The sequence below is a fragment of the Lepidochelys kempii genome, chromosome 10 (assembly GCF_965140285.1).
Source record: "Lepidochelys kempii isolate rLepKem1 chromosome 10, rLepKem1.hap1, whole genome shotgun sequence".
Taxonomy (NCBI): Eukaryota; Metazoa; Chordata; order Testudines; family Cheloniidae; genus Lepidochelys; species Lepidochelys kempii.
Window position 1 is genome coordinate 52,242,253 of NC_136389.1, and position 24,391 is coordinate 52,266,643.

General features: G+C 41.3%; 1 protein-coding gene and 1 long non-coding RNA gene across 28 annotated transcripts in view; one reads left to right on the top strand and one right to left on the bottom strand.

Annotated features, from left to right (window-relative positions):
* LOC140894856 (uncharacterized) overlaps positions 1-24,391 on the top strand; it is a 27,457-nt gene continuing 3,066 nt past the window's right edge. The window contains exons 1-2 of the long non-coding RNA XR_012153961.1: positions 1-135; positions 16,975-17,079. This is a non-coding gene — a long non-coding RNA (uncharacterized LOC140894856). The remainder of the gene's footprint in view (positions 136-16,974; positions 17,080-24,391) is intronic.
* TPM1 (tropomyosin 1) overlaps positions 12,944-24,391 on the bottom strand; it is a 23,468-nt gene continuing 12,020 nt past the window's right edge. For 4 of the 27 annotated variants that reach the window (XM_073303597.2, XM_073303611.2, XM_073303596.1 and 1 more), the window contains 5 exons: positions 23,616-23,686; positions 22,688-22,763; positions 22,155-22,217; positions 21,793-21,862; positions 19,573-20,473 (listed from right to left, as the gene is read on the bottom strand). In XM_073303597.2, the coding sequence (XP_073159698.1) occupies positions 20,391-20,473; positions 21,793-21,862; positions 22,155-22,217; positions 22,688-22,763; positions 23,616-23,686 (363 nt within the window). In that variant the 3' untranslated portion in view covers positions 19,573-20,390. The other 23 variants (XM_073303594.1, XM_073303610.2, XM_073303591.2 and 20 more) reach the window with 10 other exon arrangements.

The following is a 24,391-nucleotide window of genomic DNA, read 5'->3' on the forward strand; positions in this document are numbered from 1 at the left end:
TTCCGGGAGTGGCATGGGGCTACGGCACACAGGCAGCCAGCCTGAGCGCTGCTGCGCCACTGGACTTTTAGCGGCCCAGAGATCGCGATCGACTGGCAAAGACTCAAGGATTGACCAGTCTATCATGAACAACGGGTTGGTGACCACTGAATTGTATATAATTATTGATTTATTTTTGCAGGGCCCCCCTTAGCCCGAGGCCCTGGGCTGCAGTCCCTAAAGCCCCTGCATTAATCTGGCCCTGACTATGGCTTTCCTAGAATAGCCTTGGAACCAAAGCACTTGAGTTTTAAACTTCATGTATAAAGGCCTAAAAGTTTCAAAGTAAGAGAGAGAATTCTGTGTGTTTATCTCCCTTCCCCATTTGGCTAATAAATTCCATAAACAATTAGGCAGAAAGTGTCATTCTCAAGCTTAAACCCCAAAGATGCAATTTATATAGTAAGCAAGCTCAAAATGCCCCCTGAAAAGCCCTCTGACTCCAGAATGCTGCACAGGGGAACCTGTAGGAGATAGACTGGCTTCTAGAAGCACAGTGATTAAACCCCTTTCCCCTGAAAAACAATCCATTTAATTACCGTAAGCCAGAAACACGGTGACAGCTACTCTGGCTCCCTGCCACAGGATCGCTTATCCAGCAGCTGAGCATGCCTGCCAATGGCATCCAGCCATTCAGAAGCGACATGCTGGAGTACCATGTCCACAGCAGATGTTCAGATGGATGAAAGTAAAATATAAGGCACAACAGATCTAATACAGATAATATCTAGTGGTGTCAAAAACATATTTCCAAGCTCTCTGTTGGGTGTGTATGGAAATCCTTGCACAGGTGCTTGTCTGAGAAATGTATAGCACATATTAATGTTTACCTTCATTCTTCTTCTACAGTGGGGTGGGCAAACTTTTTAGCCTGAGGGCCATATCGGGGTGCGAAACTGTATGAAAGGCCAGGCAGGGAAGGCTGTGCCTCCAAACAGCCTGGCCCCTGCCCCCTCCCACTTCCTGCCCCCTGACTGTCCCCCTAGGAATCCCTGACCCATCCAACCCCCCCTACTCCTTGTCCCCTGACTGCCCCCTCCTGGGACGCACCCCCCGCCCCAAACTGTCCCCCCTGGGATCCCACCCCCTATCCAAGCCTCCCACTCCCTGTCCCCTGACTGCCTCGACCTATCCACACCCCTGCCCCCTGACAGGCCCCCCGGGACCCCGCCCTCTATCCAACTCCCCCTGTTTCCTGACCACCCCAGAACCTCTGCTCCATCCAACAACCCCCTGCTCCCTGTCCCCTGACTGCCCCCCGGGACCCCTTACCCAACCCCCACACTGCTGCATGCGCGCCGCCACCGCCCCCTTACCATGCCACTCAGAGCGGCAGGAGCTTGCAGCCCCACTGCCCGCATGGCTGCGGGGGAGGGTGAACAGCAGGGGAGGGGCTGGGGTTGAGCCTCACAGGCCAGGAGCTCAGGGGCCGGGCAGCATGCAGCATGCAGGCCGGATGTGGCCTGTGGGCCGTAGTTTTCCCACCTCTGTTCTACAGTCAGGACACAAAATAGGTTGTCTTGGTTGGGAAGTGACCCAAGTTTTCCAAATTCTCTGGTTGCTTTTGAAGCTCTAGCATCTCTTTGTAGTATTCTCTCTAGTTCATACAAAATACACATGTAGATATAGAAATGAATCGACTCTTCCCCCAGCAATATGGTCTGAGTATATTTGGGCTCCTGTACTTTTGGCTCCACTCTCAGTGCTCATACTCCACTCACTCATCCTCTTCCCACGATAATATGTTGTCTTATCTGTTGCATTCTTAGAGCTGGACCTGAACCAAAACCCCAGAGTTAAACACTCTCACACTTTAAGGTGTTCCAATCCAGAGCCACATTTTGTGCCTGAAATCCAGCTCTACTTCTCCGTGTAAGGTGGTGCCCTATTAAGTCAACTGAAAGATTTACACTGATTTCAATAATCTTTGGATCAGGCCCTTGTCATTTTACTTGATTTTAAAGTACTGTGCTTGAGCCTTGAAACCTGAATCACCAACAATTGTATGCATCTGATGAAGTGGGTTTTAGCCCACAAAAGCTTATGCCCAAATACATTTGTTAGTCTCTAAGGTGCCATGAGAACTCCTTGTTTTTTTAGTGTTGTTTATGAACCATCAGGCACAAGTGACTCACCAAGCACTTTCAGGCAACAGCACTAAGAAAAAGGAAAAAGCCTCTTGTAAAATCAGAAATGTCTCCAGAGGTTGGGTGGAAGCATTTAGCTTTGAGCCCCACACATCCATGATGTAGCCTATGTTGCAGTCTGCAGGAATCACTTCTGGTTGAGACTGGTTGAAATGGTGGCGCTGTCGGAACTGACGGAAGTGCAGGAGCCTCCAGGGAGCAAGTAGGCACATGGCCTGAAGGAGGAAAGTTCAGTGGGGGGAGCACACTCTGTGAGGAGGCGATGGCACATGCAGATGAGGCAACCTCTCCTCAGCTAAGGCAAACAGTTCATGAGGCTCAGGGGCTGGCCCAAGTCTCTCCAGTGTCAGAGGTACACGCTCCTCAGCAACCGGCCCTGGTATGGGAGCCGGAGCGGAGAACTGCCATGGAACCGAAGATTCCCTGGACCTTGGCAGTGTCAGCCTGGAAGGACTGTGAGGTTCAGTCAGCGGTACCGACGGATCCGACGGTCTGTGTGGTTTCTTGTGCACCATGGAATGCGCCGCTTCTCTGTGGCCAGAACTCGTGGACGGGGAGAGGATTCAAGAATTTCATTGGTTAATGGACAGAGCTCTCATACCCACCAAAACTGCATCACCCTTGAGGAACAAGAGCTCCATATGCCTGTGTGGGGCTCATTTTCACCTTACAGCAATAACAACTTCCAAACAGAGCACTTCCTGGGGATTAATGACCAGCTGGGGCCCCTTGCACTGCACCTTGCACCCACAATCCCTTGCAGCTGGTTGTTAATCCCCAAGAAATGCCCTGTACTGGGGTCGTACATACATACAAAATACGCTCACTCACTCATTTGGTACCAGGTTGTTGACAGCTGGAAAAAAAAAAGCAATGGGGGAAAAGGGTGGGGTCTCTGGCCTTTTTTAAACAGTCAAGAAACTTCCTGGGTTTTGAAGTCCTAGCCCAGTGAGGTTCCACTGAGGCAGCCAGAACAACCCTGAGAATTATTCTTATTAATTTGCAGTAGCCTTGACTTATGTTGTGGGTGCTTTCCAAGCGCTTCAGTACAGTCCTGCTCTGAGGAGCACTCAGTCTAAGGACTGTGTTGTAACACAGCAAGTGCCTGTACCCAACTGTGTTATGGCAGTTGTTGCTGATGTGTGCTGGAATTCAGGCTGTAACTCTTTCTGGGACATGGTTTGATCTCATCTGGACAGCCAAAGACAACAGGGGTAATTGGGGCCTAACGCAAGGTCCTTTGTGGCTTGGGAACTCTGAAGACTTATTTACAGCACTTGGGCTAACTTAATTCAAACTCTCTCCCCCCCCCCGCCCCAAACCAACCAACCAAAACCCCACAAGCTTCTGAAACTTAAGGCCATTCAAAGAGAAACAATACTGGCTCCAGCAGTCAGCAATACCTTACAATCCACTGCATGTACCCGCCAACACCATTAGTGAAGCCAGGTTAGTTTACTCTTGGGGGTATAGAAATAGCAGTAAGGAATGTGTGCCTGCTCGTTGGGGAAATGGGGCAACTCTGTTGCTACAGAGACTGGGACAAACAAAACCGTTTTTCAATGGTGCAGTAGCTAAATCACCAAAGGCCAAATTGGGCCATAGTCTCTGGAGCCTTGTCCCAGGAGCCCACACTGTTCTGCTGCATGAAGATTGCAGTGGGGAGAATCTGAAGAACTCAAGCAGGAGTCCACATACTGGATGCATCACAGGGCTTTGTTCTGCAGGGACTTTTAGCTCCAGCCTGCTGCAGGAGCTTTAAAAGTCAAGGGAGGGCAGTCAGTGGATCTGCTGCTACCTGTATTTTACCAGCCATTTTCACCCATGGAAGAGGAGTGCACTGGCTGGGAGGATGGGTGATACTGCAGACCCAAAGCAGTAGCAATACATGGCAGGAGGCCTAAGGGGAGGATTTCCCCCTACCCCCTGAGGTTCCTACAGCTCCCCTTTATAGCATCCCTGACAGCATTTCTGGTTGGCTCTTAGCCTCCTGTGCAGAGCTCTGCCCTATGGTTTCCCTTGTTTAGCTGCGTTTTCTGTAGTTCATTTCTCTTCCTGGTTTTGATTTTTTCTGGACAGCAAAACTATCTGCACAAATAAAATCATCCTGCTCTCCTGTCTGCTTCACACTCTGGAATGTGCATAATACTCTTTAGCATGTAAACAGGTAGAGTAGCACTAAGGGTGAGGAGGGAAAAATCTGTGCAGGTTTCCTGTAACACTGTAATAGTACTTTTTTCTCTCAAAAGAAGGTAGAACATTTTAATGCTAATTTTAACCACACAAACTAGTTGCTCAGCAATAAGGGAATACTGTGTTTTAAAATAGAAATGTATTTGCTGAGTCTCCGTAAATTCTGACACGAACAGGAGTTCATAAACAGCTTAGATAGACTCAGGCTATGGCTGCATTAGACATCTTACAGTGTAGTCAGGGTAGCAGTGTAGTTGCCACCCTAAACCAACAAGAGCTCTCCAGTTAACTTCATTAATCCAATGAGAGCTGGTAGCTAACATAGTGCTGTCCACACCAGCACTTAGGTCAGTATCACTTATGTTACTCGGGGGTGCGTGTGTGTGGCTTATTCACACCCCTGAGTGACATAAGTGGAAGTGTAGACATAGCTATACAGTAACTCCTCACTTAATGTGGTCCAGGATTAATGTTATTTCATTGTTATGTTGCTGATCAATTAGAGAACATGCTCGTTAAAAGTTGTGCAATGCTCCCTTATAACATTGTTTGGCAGCCGCCCGCTTCGGCCACTGCTTGCAGGAAGAGCAGCCTGCTGGAGCTAGCTGGTGGGGGGCTCGGAACCAGGGTGGGCCGGCAGCCCCCGTACCAGCTCCCCTAAGTTCCCTGTGCAGCAGCCGCCCATCAGACTATCAATTGCCGGGCAGCTCAGCTGTCCCTCCCCGCGCCGCCCTGTGCTGCTCCTGCCCTCTGCCTTGGAGCTGTTCCTGGGAGACTCCTGCTTTCTGTCGATAGGGCTGTTTCTGTTGACTGCGAACCGCTCTCTGCTGGTGCACTATGTTGGGGTTCAGGCTCTGGCTGAGCCTCTTGTATAGGGTTATCTGCTTCTGCTGGTGCAGGTTCAGTGGGCCCTCTGGCATTGGGGTTGCAGTGCGGGCACTGGTTCTGGTGCTGGTTGTTCCGCCAGTTCCAAGACTGGCTCTCTCTGGGTCTCTGTGACTGGTTCCACTATTGCTGTTGCAGATGTTGGCATGAGGTCCGGTTCCATTACCTCTGACCGGGTCCTGGTAGAAGTTTCCGGAACAGAGCTAGGCGTGACAGCTTGCTTAGCCTGGCTGCGGGTGACCATTCCCACCCTCTTGGGTAGCTTCACATGATTGGTCAAGTCTTCCCCCAACAGCATGGGGATTGGATAAACATCATAAACTGCAAAAGTCCACATTCCTGACCAGCCCTTGTACTGGACAGGCAACGTGGCTGTAGGCAAATTGAAAGAGTTGGACTTGAAGGGTTGAATTGTTACTTAGATCTCTGGGTCGATTAAATGGGGGTCCACTAAGGAAGCATAGATAGCCAACACTTGTGCTCCGGTGTCCCTCTACGTGGTGACCTTCTTCCCGCCCACACTCTCAGTTTCCCTCCACTCCGAGGGTATCTGGGAGGCATCTGGGCTTGAGGACCTCTGGTGTGATTCTGGGGCAATGAACTGTAATCTGTTGGGGTTCTTGGGACAGTTGGCCTTTACATGCCCCAGCTCATTACATTTAAATCATCATCCAGCTGATGGATCACTGGGGTGAGGTGGGTTGCTGGATAACGGTATGGCAGGACGATAAGGTGTCTGGAGTGTTCCTTGGTTAGGGCCTTGGGCTGTCCCCGCTAGTAGGGTGAGGTCAGAGGTTGTCCCTTCTGGTCTCCGCTCCAACTGCAATTAGGATTGTTCCTCTCTCCTCCCTCCACCCGTTTTGTTCCAGTTTGCCCCTTCTGATATTCGCCCCAACTGCTACTAGTTTTTTTCTTTTCTGCCACCTCCACCCATTTGGCTCCAATCTCCCCCGCCTCAGTTACAGTTGTGGGCTTCCCATCTAGGATGTATCTTTCTATTTCCTCAGGAACACCCTCTAAGAACTGCTCCATTTGCATTAGGAAGGGCAGCTCTTCTGGAGATTTAACACTTGCTCCTGATATCTAGGCATCCCAATGTTTCACAATGTGGTAGGTATGTCAGGTAAATGACACGTCTGGTTTCCACCTTAGGGCTCTGAACCGCTGACAGAAATGCTTGGGTGTTAGCCCCATTCTGACTCTCGCCTTGGTTTTAAACAGTTCATACTTGTTCATGTGTTCCTTAGGCATTTCAGCCGCCACCTCGGCTAAGGGTCCACTGAGCTGCGGCCTCAGCTCAACCATGTATTGGTCTGTAGAGATGCTGTATCCAAGGCAGGCCCTTTTGAAGTTTTCTAAGAAGGCCTCGGTATCATCGCCTGCCCTGTAGGTGGGGAACTTCCTGGGATGTGAAGCGGTACTTGGAGGATTGCTAGGGTTTGTTGGTATATTCTGCTGAGCCTTTGCCTTCTCCATCTCCAGTGCATGCTTCCTCTCTTTTTCCTTTTCCTCCCGTTCTTTTTCCCTTGCCTCCATTTCTTTTTCCCTTGCCTCCATTTCTTTTTCCCTTGCCTCCATAGCTTTCCTGTGGGCAGTCTCTTGGGTTTTTTCTGCCTTTCACTGCCTCCAGTTCTCTCCTGTGGGCAGCCTCCATTTCCTCCTCAGCATGCTTCCATTCTTTTTCCTTTACCTCCATAGCTCTCCTGTGGGCAGCCTCTTTGGCTTTTTCCACCTTGGATTCTGTCATCTTAGCCTCTCTGTTTTTAACTAACTTTACACCCGAGAGTTAATAAAAACAAAAAACATGGCTTGTAAAACTTTGCCTTGTTCTTGAACCCTATGCTGCCACCACCAAGCGTGTTAAACAAAGAACAGGGAAAGAGCCCACTTGGAGACATCTTCCCCCCAAGCCCTACACCCCCTTTCCTGGGGAAGGCTTGATAAAAATCCTCACCAATTTGCATAGGTGAACACAGACCCAAACCCTTGGATCTTAAGAACAATGAAAAAGCAATCAGGATCTTAAAAGAAGAATTTTAATTAAAGAAAAAGTAAAAGAATCACCTCTGTAAAATCAGGATGGTAAAAACCTTACAGGGTAATCAGATTCAAAACATAGAGAATCCCTCTAGGCAAAACCTTAAGTTACAAAAAGACACAAAAACAGGAATATATATTCCATTCAGCACAGCTTATTTACCAGCCATTTAAACAAAAGAAAATCTAACGCATTTCTAGCTAGATTGCTTACTAACTTTTTACAGGAGTTCTGAAGAGCATTCCTGACCTGGTCCTGGCAAAAGCATCAGACAGACAGATCCTTTGTTCCCGCCCCCACCCCTCAGCTTTGAAAGTAACTTGTCTTCTTATTGGTCATTTTGGTCAGGTGCCAGCGAGGTTATCCTAGCTTCTTAACCCTTTACAGGTGAAAGGGTTTTGCATCTGGCCAGGAGGGATTTTATAGTTCTGTATACAGAAAGGTGGTTACCCTTCCCTTTATATTTATGACAGAGGGTTGCTAATATCAGGGTGTCCCACTCTCCCTGCTCCTGTACCCCATCTCCACAAAGCACGGGTGGGGGGAGAGGGGGAAGGACAGGACAGAGCTCAAGACTGAGGGAGCTTGCTGGCAGCAGCTGCTGCCTTAACTTGCTGATCTACTTAAAAAGGCAGTGTACTTAGAGTGGGGTCAGCATACTTAAAGAGGCAATGTGCGTCTCTCTCTCTCTCTCTCTCTCTCTCTCACACACACACAGTGTGTCTGTCTTTCTGCCATGCTGTGTCTCCTCTCTCCGTTTGTGCTGCCGTGTAGAGTGTGAGGCTACATTAACATGTTAACCTTTGAGGGCTTAGACGAGTGCTAGTTCATCATTTAGCAGCAAGGCTTTCCCCGGGAAATATCCCACCCTCTTCCACCCCCTGACTCCATCACCTCAACCAAGCTTCACAATCATCGTTGTGTACAGTATTAAATTGCTTAAAACTTAAACTGTGTGTAGATATCTATATATAAAATATAGGCTTTTGTCTGGTGAAAAAAATTTCCCTGGAACCTAACCCCCTATTTACATTAATACTTATGGGGAAATTGGATTCGCTTAACATTGTTTCGCTTAAAGTAGCATTTTTTCAGGAACATAACTACACGTTCAGCAAGGAGTTACTTTAGTTAAGCTTGTATGCAGTGTAGTTGTAGCTGTGTAGGTCCCAGACTATTAGAGAGACAAGATGGATGAGGTAGTATCTTTTACTAGATCAGTTTCTGTTGGTGAGAGAAAAAAGCTTTCAGGTCATACAGACCACTTCTTCAGGGCTGGGAAAGGTACTTCAAGCAGCACAGCTAAATGCAAACTGGAACAGATTGTTTAGCATAAGTAGTTAGCACATATTGTAAGGGGATGTTTGAGGTAGAGTGCCCCATTATGGTCATTCTCCCACAAATTTCTTTTCAGAAATATTACAGGACTGTATCAGAGCTCTCACTTGGCCTTAGGCCCTCATCCAAAAAAACACTGAAGTTGAAAGACTAATTGACTTCAGGGGACTTTTCATCAAGCTCATAGTATACATAACACTTTGCAAGTGAAAAATGGCCAAGTCTTTGCTGCCAAAAGGAGCTTGCAATTAAATTATTTCTGGTAGCATTTTAGTATGGAAACTGGAGAACACTGTTAAAGGTGCTGATCCTCAAAGAGATCTGCAAATGCAGTTTCTAAGCAGGGCTCTGCATATGAATAAGGGCCCACACTTTGCAGGACTGGGGCCACAGTTAGTTTTTTGTTCCCGATACTTGTATCTCATATTTGCTGTTCAATGCTGTATACAGATGAAACTGATTTTCATACGACTTTGCAAGCTGCTGTATGAAATGTGCATCTCATCTTATACTTGTCAGTTGCAGTGGACTAACAATGTTCAGGAGGAGCTGCTATTTAAAAAAAATTGCAAAGTAGGAAGAAGAGACCAATATATATTAATGCTACACTAACGACTCCTGGCATTAGATGACCTATGAGTGAAGAAGTGACAAAATGGGACCCAATAAGGGTGTCCTTATACAGCCAAATCTTCCACTTAAATCAATGGGAATTTGGCCTTTGTAGGACATGCGGTATTTGAACGCAATAGCTTCCTAGGTTACAAGGATGTAGAATTTCAGTGGGTTACAGAAATCAGTTTATGAGGCTGTGGGAAATGGAGCAGCCAAGGTCAACATTTTACTAACTATTAACAGAAATAGCATTTCAATTCTCTGCACAGAAAAGGTTTTTTGTGAATTCTTCAATGCTCTCCCCTATATAAATCAACTGACCCACATCCACATTGCTTACTAAGCACCATTCAGTTTTAGGGGTACGCTATGTTTATGCAATACTCAGGAATAGTTTACAAATTGGCAGAGCTCTGGCTTAGAGACAATGAGATAGGTTTTCAGTTGCAGCCAAGAATCCTATTCACGTTTATACTGATTTTCCATAGCGTAACTCTTGGAAAGAACACAAAACACACTGAAGAAGGAAAATTACACAGCCTTCCTCCATTAAAAAAAAAAAAAAAAAAAGAGTATTCCTGTGTGTGTTTTCCAAGAGAACATATTAGGATGGAAAATCTCCACTTATTTTCTCTATAATATTAACCTTTCATTAACCTTTTTGCCTTAATTCCCAATCATTCTTTCATTGATGTTCCTATTTTATTAAATAAAAAACCCCCTCAAAATACAAATCTTTGTCCAAAAAAAAAGTCTGAGGAAAGATATCCCACTTCACAGTGGACTGGCTGATATTTTTTAATCTCCTCCTCTTTTGATTCTTTGTATTTTTTTGCTTGCTAATTATTTTGGGCCAACTTCTGCTCTTACTTCCACCTGTAAGAATTGAGAGTAATTCCACTGAAGTTAGTGATCTTAACCCAGTTTTCCACTAGTGGAAATGAGAGCAGAAATTGGCCCGTTAAATTCCTCTTAGAGCTAATTCTCTAAAGGGTCATGTCCCATTGATGGGGACTGACAATATTTTAGTGAGAAAGGACAGATCACAGGTGACTGGAAAAAGTACCTAATAGACATTATAATTGCAAAGCACTACAGCATGTTTAAAGTGCTAGACAAGTAATACATAATGGTAGATTTCAATCTGCCAAATGTGTTCTGGCATTCACGGAAGAAATGAATTGGACTGTCACACGAGAACGTACGCTGCAGAAAACTCAAAATGACATGGGATTCAGTGATTTAACAAAATCAATTTTCTATTAACTCAGTTTCCTGAGTTAGCATTTCTGCTGTAAGGAATGGGCAACAGCAGTAGGGAGAGAAACCCATGTTTGTTAGGAGTTAGATTTGGGTCTAAAAAGTGGAACAACTGATCCTGCATGCAAACATCCATGTGTCTTGCCTGCTAAAGAACTATAGGAGTGGGCCCACAATGGCAAGTGGCTCAGGGGTATGAAATACATGATTAGCATGATCCAAACAGATTTTATTGTGCCAATACAAGTGTACGTTTGTGTGCACTGCCTGGGGCTAGAGTCAGCAAATAAAAGCCACGTGCGGCTGGCTCATTCTCTAGAGCTCACATTTACCTTCAGTTCTCCAAGGAGAAGGCAGGCATTTATTTGCCTATTGTGAAGGTTCATAATAACCACCACAGCACTTCACTTGAGGAAAGTTACTACAGGAGCTGAGAGAAAGAATGTGACTTTCAGCTGAATTCACATCTCTGTTGGCAGACATCTGCCATTTTAAGATCATCTCATTCAGAGATATTGAAAACGTAACAACCACACAAGAAGGGGGAAGCATTATTCATTGCTTCCTTGAAGGCAAGAGATTTTAATGTGCATGCATAAAAGGTTTGTCCTTACTCAAGCGTATAGTAGTTTAAAACTAAGCACACAAGGACAGTCTATAGGACCATTAAAACAGCCATTGGGAGAGGCAGTATACTCTGCAACATTTAACTAAGGGCTGAGAGCCAAGAATGCCTCCATTCACATCCCAGCCCACCCAATGACTCACTGCGTGGCCTAGGGCCCAGTCCTACAAAACAATACTACCTAGCATAGGATTTACTACTGTGAGCAGTCCCATCAACTTCACAACAGTGAGCAAGCACAGGATTGGACTCTTACAGCCCCATTATCTGGCATTCCAACCTTGCACTAAGGAAGGGTTATTATTATTAATCTATTTTGCACCTCTGGTATTTTCACATATTCTGAGGGATAGCCCCATCCAAGTTAGATCAGACCTAGAGCTCCTCTAACATATTCTGCTTGTTTCCTATAGCCATGGCCTATAGCCATGGGTCATGGGAAACAGACAATAGCTGAAGCAGGGAATTGCTCTGGCAATGTTCTAGCCCACCCTTACATTCGGGACTTGGTGGGGGGCAGATATAGTGCTATGACAGTAGCTCTGCACCATTGAGGGAGGCCTGTGACACTGGAAATATTCCTGCCATGTTATTTCCATCCCCTTTCTATAGTGGCCAGGGGCAATGGAGAAGCAGCTCCAGTATATCTTCCCTCCTCCTCAGTTACTACCTGAAAACATTTCATGCTTCCTTATCCTTCCACTATTTCTTACAGAGCACGAGACATTGTGAGTTCCTTAGTTTCCATCAGTTGCCCAGGATCCAGTAGTACAAACCTTTGGATGATCTAGAAGCATCTTTTTAACTTGCTCTCATTCCACTATCCTGGCTGCTGGGAGAAAGGAAGAAGGATGGGTAGCGTACCCCCTTTCCGAGCAACCAGGTTGTGTGCATAGAAGAAAAAGGGGATGAGGCATAATAGTCACCAATCCACCCACTCCCCATTTTTTCAAGTTTTCCAGAGCAGGCAATTAAAATAAAGACAAATACATGTTTAGAATCCAGCTGCTGAAACTGTGAGGGGGGAGGAAAAGAATAGCTCATTCAGAGTGGGCTTGACCACAGAACTTTCAAAGAGTTACTATTTCAAGTACATTAATATCTAAGATATACAAATATGCCATGTGGGATTTTCAGATGCGCTCATTGTTGGGAGTTTTGTCACTGACTTCACTGAGAACCGAGTTAGGCCAAGGCCAAGGCCTTTTGAAAATCCTATCCACCAGTAAAGAGAGATGGGTCTGAACTGTAAAACTGGTTCAGAGTGTGAGGATACATGTCTTTACTGCCTAGTTAACTACTTGACTGTGAAATAATGTTCAAGCTACACAGAATGGTATATTAGCAGCTGGCAAGACATGCTAACTATCCCAAGGAGCCAGACAATTCGAGTTAAAAGCACTACCATACTCAAAATAAGGGTTTGGACAGACTCAAGTTAGGGGCAATACTTGAGTTATGATTTGATTTTAACTCTGCGGTGAAGACAAGTCCTGAGTGTGTTTGGATTGGGAGGTTTGGTTTGGACCAATCTCTAAGAATATACACGCAGAACAATAATTAAAAATTAAGAGCATGTTATTATAGCACATATAGTTTTTTAAAAATTTGTTAACTACTGTGACCCTCTAGTAATAGGGCAAACAAAATGTAATATGTTATTCATTTTGGCATAGTTTTCACTTTACTTTTAGAGAAGATGGAAAGCCAGCTTTTCAATATATTTTATCCCGATGAGCCACATCCATGCATACTCATGCTTTACATAGACAAAAAGCTGAAAAGATTAAAAATATAAATCACAGGACAGCAAAATTTTAAAAAATGTCCTAAAATGTGCGTTTTATTTCATATCATTATACAACGTTTACATACAGGTATACTTTGAAAATTGCTCAGTATGTGTGTAAAATAAAGTGAGGCAAATACCAATTTATAAATTCCCCCCCAATTCCACACAAATAAAATACATTTTAAAACAATCTCCCAAATTTATGTTTTCTCCAGAATTTACTTAATCTTTCATTTCAACATGAAAAATACAATGGAATGGATACTCAAGTTGAAATGCTGACCTACACATTTGTAATGAGCTGCAGGTATACAAGTTAAAAACCAAAAAGTCTTAAATATTGTATGTGGTTTACAAATCCTTGGTTTTATTGAATTAGCACAGCTCAATAAAACTCAGATAAAATAAATTACCATGCTGGACTAACTTCTGATTTGTACAATATCAAACAAAAGACCACAGCTGTACCTTTTGTTCAAAGTAGCACCAGTCCACACCTGATTTGTCTCTCCAACATTAACTGTCTTGTTATATAGCTGGCACTTGAGGTGATATTCTTTCTGACACATCAAAGATGCCTGGACAGACTAAGCATACTGGTGTTGCTGAACTCTCTACAAAGTGTAGGCAACATTATATTGGGAAATGGCACATTGAAACCATAATAGTTCAACCTGCATATGGCTTGCCCATTTTGGTGTTTTCCTGACCCCTGCCTAGTATTTAGCAGATGTTCCTGTGACTGTGGTGAAACTAAAATAAAAACATGTTTAAGGGGTTTCATGGCAAGCAGGTGTAAAAACAAAGAAATATATATGTGGTTGCAGCTAAGGAGGTTTTCACATGTTGTTTAACTCCAGTAAAGTTTGATCCAGCATCTGATGCATACTAAGGTTTTCTTCTTTGGCATGCGCCACTTTCTCTGTTATGGGATTAGAAAATCAAAATGTGAATAGCAGCTCTTTGGACACATCAATTTTCTTTACATGAAGGCATGCAATCATCACTTATAATGGAGGGGTTTATTATGATAAGAAATGTACATGCTCATAAATACCAATGTTCCCAGCCAAGACAGCAAGGGAACGGTCCAACTAACAAAATGAACTGCAAGTGATGCAAGTTTTGAACTGTTCTGCAGCTATGTATGTTAAAAACAACACATTGCCAAAAATGGACTAGATTTTTGTAAATTCCAGAAGCCATGTGCTGTGGAAATGGGGAGGTTTAATTTTTTTTTAATGAACAGGCTAATAAATGACAGACTTTGCTAATCTGTATTCTAGGCAGTGCCACACTTTTGAAGTCGCATTATAATTCATAACTTGCAGAGAATGAGAACAAAAGAACCAAAAACTGAAATTAACAAGTTATATTAGCTGCTAAATAAAACAACAACAGTTTTATTGGCAGTTAGTAGTTTTATGTTGCATGCACACTTTTTTTTTTTTTTAATAGAACAGTCATTTAACACTCTTACGTGACATAGTATGTGAGCACAATGTTCTGGAGCTACATGCTACCAGAATCCAGTAAAACCGACTTTATTCTGATGCAAGCATACCTCTAAACTGACCAGGTATTTCCAAAAGGGGTTTCTATTTCAGGACTGCTTTTATTCAAATACAAGCCAATTTTATTGTAATTCAAAAGAGTGCATTAAATTTCCAGATACAAAGCAGCTGGGAATATATTTTATTTTGGTTTTGAAACCTGAATCTTGGCTAATATTTTTCTTCCTCTATTTACCAGTAAAACTCCAATTTGTGACATCAGCTAAAAAGGATTATGACCTCTCTACAAAGAGGGGGGCTTGTTTTTAAAATACCATCAGCTACCTACTGTAACTGGTACTGAAGTGGAAAGACACTATTACATAGGCAAAGAGAGAATTTGTGGCTGCTCCAAGATACTACGGGAGCCTTATCAGAAGCGTTACTTCTTCCACTTGCACTTCTTTCCCCAAGAGTGAACTGAGAATTTCATCCATTAATTTACAGCAGTTATAATATGTTGGAAATCAATTTATAGGTTTCTTGCATATTTCTACCTTCACTCATTCATTCTTGAGGAACTTCAGAGTAAGTATGTTTAGACACAACTAAGTTTATTCACACTAAAGTTTAATCCTCATTCAATGCCAGCTTTAGTTCATTAGTTAGGCGACTGTTTTGCTCAAGTTGCTGGTAGAGTTGGTCTGTACAGTCAGCAAGCAGGTTAGAAGAAAAAGAGAGGCAGAATGAACAAAGATTAGAAGAGAAACAGGAGAGCAAGAGTTAATAAAGAAACTAGTCACACCACAGACAGTTCAGCAACTAGTTACACACTGAGAGAAAATCTTTACCTTAGGGATCCCTTTATATTCTAGCTCTCTGATGACTAAATACTTACTCCAAAGCTCAAGAAACAGTTTACAATCTATATAGGATTTCTCTAAGACCCCTTTTGTGGAGTAGGCTTGTGAGTCAGGAAAACAAGAAGAAAAATGGGACAATTGCTACAGTATTCTCAGTGAAGCCACGTGAAACAAACTTCCTTGCTTGAATTCACATACATGAGCAATGTACATAGGGTTTACTTGTTTTATGAATGCCAGGACTCCTTGCAGATGTAGAAGGGGTGGCAGAATTGTATTCAATACTAGCTAACTAAAAGCAATAGTATAATCAGCCTTCACTGCAGCAGAAATGCCATAGTCAACAGCACACTATTTCTTGGCTCAATCCAAGTCATACTGAAATCACTGGAGCTTTTCCACTGAGTCTCCCATTTGGAGTTTTACACCATTGAGTTCAACAGGAATTTGCTCAAGATCCACATGCTTCATTGCATGTTCTCTTTATTGTGCAATTTGGTAGTTGAAATGGTACTTTAGGAAGAGAACGTATAGTGAAATAGCTACTGAAATAGGGAGATTTTGAGGTCTTTAAACTGGAATAAAAAAACTCTCAAGTGCCCCTTTGACAGCTTTCACAAAAGACACCTTTCATGTTATAGATGAAATGATAGCATGCAAATTCACAGCTGAATGTGTTTCTTGTACACTACTAAAGGACCGTCAACAGAGTTCATTTTCAAGACTGGACAAAACTCTACAGTATTTAGACACTAAATCTGGAAAGGACTATTCCATGAAGTTGCATTCAGTTTCCCTTTCATTTTTTAGTGTATTTTTCTTGATAGCCTGGCTGTGAATTCTGAGACAGGTCTACACAGATTTCTGAACATCCTTACTCCACAACTTATTCAATTGTGGGGAACCATCCATTTTGCTTCTTTTACCCTTCTTGATAGCTGCAACTGCAGTGCTTTTCCCTGGAAGATAGGTGTCTAGCACCTCACAAAGATGGCAAGACCTTGCCATGAATTAGTTTGTAGGACGCACTTGTGTAATGAGAGGCAAACACCAACTGCTACTCCTGAGAACCCAGGCTCCACTGACCAGGAGAGTAAGATCAGAGGATATACCAGAACACCACTACCAGACTGCCTCAATTTCTCTCTTTTACCTTCTCTTTTCCCACATCAATGTTTTATATTGACATACACTTGGAAACTGTATCCAAACCTAGATGTAGCTAAGCTTCCATTTTAAATGCCAAAATGCATTTAGTGGTTATAGAAACAATACTGTGTTACAATTTGAATTAAAATCTGAATGTTTACCTGTGTCAGTCAAAACTAAAGTTATATAAATCATTGAAGTAAGGATTCCCAATCTTTCTGTGTGCCCAAATTGAGACTAGTTTTAAAATAATTAGCCACACTTGGAAATGTTGATCTTGTGCTTAATTCACTAACTTTTAAATGTATACATAAAAGGGGAAAAAGCCAACTAGGGGCTTTTTTAACCTTAATAACTAGTGGATTTAAATTAGAAAAAGAAAAGAAAGAAAAACCATTGGCAAGGCCGTAGTCAAATTTAAAAATAAATGTGTTTATAATCTGGACAGTCTTCACAATCATAGCAACTATCTGGTTAGACTCTACTGAAGTTACAATAAATAAATAAATAAATAAACCCATTGTGTTCCCTCCACAGCTGGTTCCAGAACTTTTTCTAATAAGCAGTAACATGGGTGAACAAACAGATATACTGAGCTGACAAGATGACATGAGCCGAAGTTATTAAAGAAAAGGGGAAGAGGTAATTTCCAACTGTATTCAAAAAATGAAGGGAGTAAAGAACAATTACTAAATGAGAAGAAACAGCAGGGAGGGATGAAGGAAGTATTTTCAAGCCTCATGGAGAATTGCAACTAATGGCAGGTTTTAAAAATATAAATGGAAAAGCTCTACATCAGGTTACTTGATGGTATCTTTCAAACTGGAATGAGACATAGCCAAATTAAAAAGTTACTGTTCTACAACTTTAAAATGGACCACCCTCAAATTCAAGCTCAAGTACATTGGCCAGAGCTTATAAACGTTTTGAGCATTAGAACTTTAGCAACAAAATCAAATGAAAGCAATAATTAGTAGTCAGTTCAGTTTCAATTGATATTCACTTTAATGTAAAGCTATTAAAAAAAGGACTTTTTCCATTGTGAAGGAAATGAAGTTAAAATAGTTACAATGAACATAAGTCCTCCTGAAGCAGCATTAAGGCTTAGTTGTACATTACAGTAGGAGAGCAAGAAACCTCAGTATTTAGTGGTTTGTATTTAAAAGGAACACTGTCAGGTCAATCTGAACCCATCATTTTGGTTTTGTCAGACAAAATTTTACAAAACCTGAGATCAATGAAAAGATTTTAATTATACGTGACAATGATACAGTTTTTTTTTTGTTCAGATTTAAAAACATTCCCCTGAAGTCTCTGCAACTTGAACTTGCAGCTTTGTCCTAGCACAGTCTGTGAAACTGACTAAGAATGAAAGTGAAACTATTGTATTTCATCTCCCCAGTGAAATGTAAAAAGCAAACTAACAGTACCTATCTATGGTGATAGATCAATCAATTTTTAAAATTCTATAACCCATGTTGTTAATGAACACAGATAGGGACATTTGGTTATCTTATTTTGAAAAGAAAAAAAAAAAACATAGGATTTTTCACCTCATGCTACCCCTTTAAAAGTTCTTTTACTAGAAGTTAAACAACAAACTTATATAATGCAGGAAGTCTTCCACATCAAGACTTCAAGCTAGTAGGAAATTTTGGACTGTAGAAAAACACAACTGTCAAACGCTTAAAGGCCAAACTGGACTCTCAGCTATGTTCCCACGACCGAATGACCCCAGAGGGAGCTGTGTCCTTGCAGATTTTGGCCCAACAATAAGACTCTAAAAAACCACTATACTCTAAGGAAAAAGTCATATCATCTGAATTTTAATTTGAGAGAAAAAGAGGATCGCGTTCCAAAAGCGACCAATTTAAGATAGCCAAGAGTAGCATTATCATGCCATAGACTGGTATTTTTCATTTTGAAATTCTGCATTGTTGATATTTTGGCAAGATGTTTGCTGGAGTCAGTCAGAAGGGGGAGGAAAGGACAGCAGAAAAACAAAGAAAAAATCAAAAATAATTCCTTATTGGCAAAAAAGGCAGATTTTTAATATGATTAATAGTTGAAATGATCATGTAAATAAATAAAAGGCAAAGGAATAGCAAAAGGGATACATCTTACACAGTGGGATGTTTATTTTACATTGAAAGAAGTAAGAGTTTCTGTACAATAGAAGGCACAATGAGAGCAATGTCCTGAGCCTAAAAGGAAAGAATAAGCTGGAGGACAGGACAATGAACCCATGAAACATCCAAGAGCTTGGAAAGGTGGTTTATCCAGCTTGATGAAGATATCTTTGGAGAGGTGAAGCAAAGAAATTTATCTGCATGAAGATAAAAGGTGGGAAATAAAAGTGGCATAATGGAAAGAACTCAGAAAGCAGCAGCAATAGCATAGTGGAAGCAAACATGCCAAGATGATTCCTAGTGAAATATCACACCACACTCCTTTTGGAACGCTATAGCAATGCCTCCATTTACATAACCATGGAGAAATGTATTTACAATTGAGAGTCAATTCCTGATTATCGTTCCATTTGTTAAACTCCATTTACGAAAAAAAGTTACCTATAATTCAAAGATAATTACAGAAATGCAGTTATAGTTACTAAACCTTCAACGTTTATGGTGTTGTCTCAGATTTTAAGCCTACTTTCAAACTGGAAATTTCCCAAATTTAAATTATGCTACAATTGTTAGCGAGAAGATTTTGCATGCAAGGCACTGCACGTTATTCTCTGTAAATGGAGATAAAGCTGTTACAGTCCTACAAACTGTTTATAAGGACATTAGTGTGATAAATCACTGTGTGGAACTGTATTTCTGAGCTTAGAATCAAAACATACAAAACAGATAATATTAGGCCATAACCAAGAAGTTCCAACACTTGGAAGTTAGGAAAAAAAATAAAAAAATGAGTTTGTATATTTAAGGATGTAAAAAAAAAAATTAAGCAGGGTGAAAAAATGTAAAACCTTCAATACATGCAAAAAACACTGGTGGCTCTAACCAAAGGCTAAAATGTGTTGAACGCTGAAAGTGAAGTGTAGAAATTGAAAGTAACATCTACAGGTAGGTGTGCTTTAGACAGAGCCACAAGTGTTCAGGGTTTTCCGATCTCAGTTTTAAAAAATTAGTGCACATGAGAGTTATCAGTATGGGGAGGGGGAGAGAACGTAAAGGTTTCAGCATAGCTGACTTCTGTTCAATGTCTTCAAAGCACACAAGAAAATTCAGTTTGCTTGAAACAACACTCTACCAACCAAACAAGACATTGGTTGGTCAGACCCTACATATCTTTCAATTTTATCTCCTTTTCATTTTTTCTACTCAAAGTAAAAATTTCTGCTTTTTTACTCAAGCCAATACTCTATACTTTCACCACTTTTTCTCTCAAACTACTTTATTTCACCACTAACAAATGTGTGAAGGTTTATTTTTCAAATGCTCTTCACAGAAACAACCCACATCTCAACAGCTGTCACTTCTATTTTTAAAAATGGTCTTAAAGAGGTAATCATTATGATAAAATGAAAAACATTCTCTGAATGGCATGTAAGGAGACTCTTATCTTTTGGCAACTTCAAAATGATGAGCATTGTAGAAATTCTTGAACAGAAGTGAACTCAGAAGTGGAAAGTAAAAGAACAACCAAAAGGGAAATGAGCCAGATAACTGCAAGGGAAAGAGGGTTTATGGATACAAAACAAATGGGTAAAAGTGAGTTGATTAAGCCACCCTTGCAAAACTGTCAGGAAATTTACCAGGCCAGGCACAATACTTGTCCACCCTTTAGCATGATGAAGAAAATACTAATGATGCTTTAACACTGAATCACACCCATTCAACGTATTCCTCCCCCTAAAGAGTGAGCAAGTATAATTTTGCAAGGCTGCAAATGAACAATCATGAGGGTAGAGAAGCAGGTGCAGGCACAGGTTGAGAGGACATTTACATGGAAGTCATATCATTGAGAGCGTGGTCCAGCTCCTCGCTGATTGCTTTGTACTTCAGTTTCTGAGAATATAACTCATCTAACATTCACCAGGGAAGGCAGAAGTGAAAGGAAATGGAGAATGATCAGGTGATTGAATGTGAAGGTGGTGGGATGGGACACCATCCGGAAACAGCATCAAAAAAGGGGAACAGTGCATAGAAGGAAGTGGTATGGCAGGCAGAGAACAAAAACAAACAATATGTAAATTAGGAAGGAATACAAATGGTGAAAGGCTTTATGTGAAAAGTCAATTAAAATTACTGCATCATCAGCTAGCCAAGCTGAGATATAGATAAAGCCGAAAAAAAATAAAGTGTGCGACGAAAAAATAATTCCCATTTCCCTAAACTGTATTTAACTTGCATTATATAAGTTATCAAGGCACATGCAATGAGCTACAAGCCAGCAGGAGAGGGAAGAGTCTTGAAAATGGTGCTTAGGGAGAACCAGGTATCCCACTTCCGCCTTAAAAATGTTTTGGGTTTTGAATGATGTCATACCCTCAAGCTTTTCCAGAGGGTTAGTTCTTCCCAAGCATCTTATTTTTCTTTTTAACTGAGAAAGTGACTGTAAATTCTCTGCAGCTGGCTGGCTCTTTTATAACCTTTAAAGACCTCTTGCACAAGTCAGCTTTCTAGATCAGCACTTAAGGTTCTTACAATACTGAACTTAAAGTCAACACAATTTTAGGAGTAAATCTCATATAGCTTAACCTTTAATTACAAAGCACTATTGAATTCTATTCTTGAGATAAAAGAGAATTCTATTCCCTTTACTGCAATTCTGATAGATTTATCAGAGCCCTAAATGCAAACTGTGTGGCGTTAAATAGGCTGTGCCCCTGAATGTGTATACAAACCATTAACTTCACTGAAAATAGCAGCTGTTCTATGCCACGAAATAGTTGCCCTGACCTGCACTTATCTCAGTCATAAATTAAATTAACTCAATATTCCTAATTACAACAAACATACTACTCATTGCTGATATTTTAAAGTAATTAAACTAGCATATTAATAACATTTACCATCTGATCATTTTCCTTATCTGAATATCCAAGTAGAAGAGTTTAAAGCAAAAAATAGTCTTAGAATATCAAAGAACAAGAAACAGGCAAGAGCAAAACACTGTCCAGCTAAAATGTTTAATTATGGGAGTAATAAATTTGGATTGGAAAACACATCATTCATTTAGGATCTTATCCTGCCCATTTTAATTATGTGAGTAGTCCTACTTATTTGCTTGGGACTAGTCACATGGAATAAAGATTTGTAGGACTGGGCACTAGACGAAGCCCATGGGTGAATATCAGCTTTCTATTCTGCAGGAAGCGTGAACAATAAAGCACAATCATACCTTCTAAGTCGTCGATGCTCTTCTCCAGCTTGGTTACTGACCTCTCAGCAAATTCAGCACGGGTCTCAGCCTGGAGTTAAAAAGACATACAAGGTCAAAAACTATACAAATGACATTAGGAAACTTTCATGATATTTACAAATACAAAGGTAACAATGAGTATGAGAAAAAAAAAGTATGTTCAATGACAGAATAATAGGAAATAGGTGTAAAATCACAATCATCCTCCAATATTGTCTAATGCGGTATAGCTTTGATGCTGGCACCTAACATTATGCTATTTTCCACACTGACAAGTTAAATTTCACATTAATCAGAGCAGTATCGTAAAATCCATTAATAGAGGATTGTTCTAATTTTACCTCCTTCAGTTTGTCAGTCAGGATCTTAATCTCCTCTTCATATTTGTCTTCCTTTTGTGAGTACTGTAATTAGAAAGAGCATGAGATGTCAGACCAAATATTCTCTATATGAAAATACAACATGTATGACAATCTTACATTGTAATGATAACCATATACTAGTTCTAGGTATGGATGTACTTTAATTTATCTTTCAAGACATAGTGGTCTTGCTGTCATTTATTAAAAGGGCCACATTTTGCCCAAGTTGCTGAGTGGTAACTCAGGGCAGCATTTGGTACTATAATTTTAATGTAGGAGGACAAGTTGGAAAAAATTTAATATCTTAGCACACAAATTGCATTTGAAAGCTATAAAGTTTTAAGTAACACTGACTGATAATTAATGTTATGCATATTTAAATATAATTGATTATATACTTGTATTAATGTCAGATATTTCCATTTACCAAAAGCCTTATTGAAATATGGTGTAAACATTTAAGGACAATGCATAAAAATTCAGGCCACTGGGGTTATAAGGCCCTAGCCTACCTTCTCTGCCTGAGCCTCCAGCGACTTCAGGTTGTTGGTCACAGTTTTCAACTCCTCTTCAAGCTCAGCACATTTGCTATTATTTTGGAACAGAGGCAGGAAAGGGGACAGGTGGGAGATCAGTCAAGCAAAAGAAATAGAAAAAAAGGGGGGAGAAAGATTGAGAAAAATGAAAACTGAATTACAGAGCAAAAGAACGGCCTAAAAAGCAGCTGAATCCATCACAAATTGAAAGCAATTCATTACAATGCCAGAATTCTCTTTAAAAAACAAAAACAAACCCCATTACAAACAAGTTACCTACAGCACCAGGCTTACTTGAAAGTACTGACAGACCCTTTAAATATGAGATAGTTCAGCTTCTTTTTGGCTGCCAAAAGATCAGTTGTAAAGGTTAAATAAATAAAATAAAATAAAATAAAAAAGACCAAAGAAAGCCACCAAAGCAAGATGCAAAGAGAGTAAAGAGTGCAGTGAAGGTTCATTCATCATTACTGAGTGAACTAACAGCTATGAAAGCTCATCAAAGACTTGGGTTGCAGTTAAACCTGAAAACTGTATATTAGTATCAGTACCTTATCCTCTGCAGCCATTAATGCTTTCAAGGTTTGATCCATTATTCTTAATTGTTCTTCCAGCTGTCGGACTTGGCTGTTAGTGAACACATGAAATGCACAAAAGCCATTCACAAAATCAGTGTGCAGGTAGGGCATGCAGTGACAAAAAAAAAACCAAAAAAAACACACACGCACACACATACACCTACACCCGTTTACTTTGGTGTTTAACATTTATCTCAATCGTTACAGTAAATGAACAAAACATAGCTTTGAGTTGAACACAAAGAAGTGTACTGCCAACATCTCGTGCAAGTATAGTACGGTCTCGCAGCATCTCACACACCTCTCCGGGAAGTCACAGCACTTACCCTTCTGAGAGTTCAGCACGTTCCTCAGCACGCTCCAGATCGCTCTCAATGATCACCAGCTTACGAGCCACCTAGAGTAAGGCAAATAAAACAAACAAACAAAATCACACATTATTGCACACTATATGCTAGTGCAGCCAAAGCCTTGGATAATATCTCTCACTATAATGTTCTACGTACAGGGACAATACACTTCTCGTGGAATTACTGATTCAAGGAAATCTAATGGGTTCCTGGCTGCACTAGACCCTTGCTACTTATATAGGCCTGTCTGCATCGCCTGACCAAGATTTTCATGTCCCCTATTCCCATTCACCAACATGACAGTTTTAAAATAAAATTTTCTTTTTATAGCTTCTCTGAAGACAGCAGTGATCCTTCTCTCAGCCATTTTGGAGCAATCATAGCTGACGCACCAGCATCTTGGTATGCGATGTCATGATATCACATAACAGGATGATGGACAGGCCAACATGTGCTTAATCCTGTCTGTGCTATTATTGTCCATTTTTGTCTGCCTTTTTATCAAATATGGTTCTGTGCAGTGGGCTACTCTCTGTGAAGGAATGAGCACAGATCTCCACTCATACTTGTGCAGTGGAATCCGAGTATGGATCAGATCTCTAGCAGACAAGCCGCAGTCTTGTCTCTCGAGGCACTCAGGAGCCTATTTCTCATATCAAACCTTTGTGGGAACAGTGCTGCTCTCTTATTGACAGGGATGCTTGTGACCTTTTGTACTTTAAGGCAAACAAAAGAGAAAAGCTGTAGTCAAA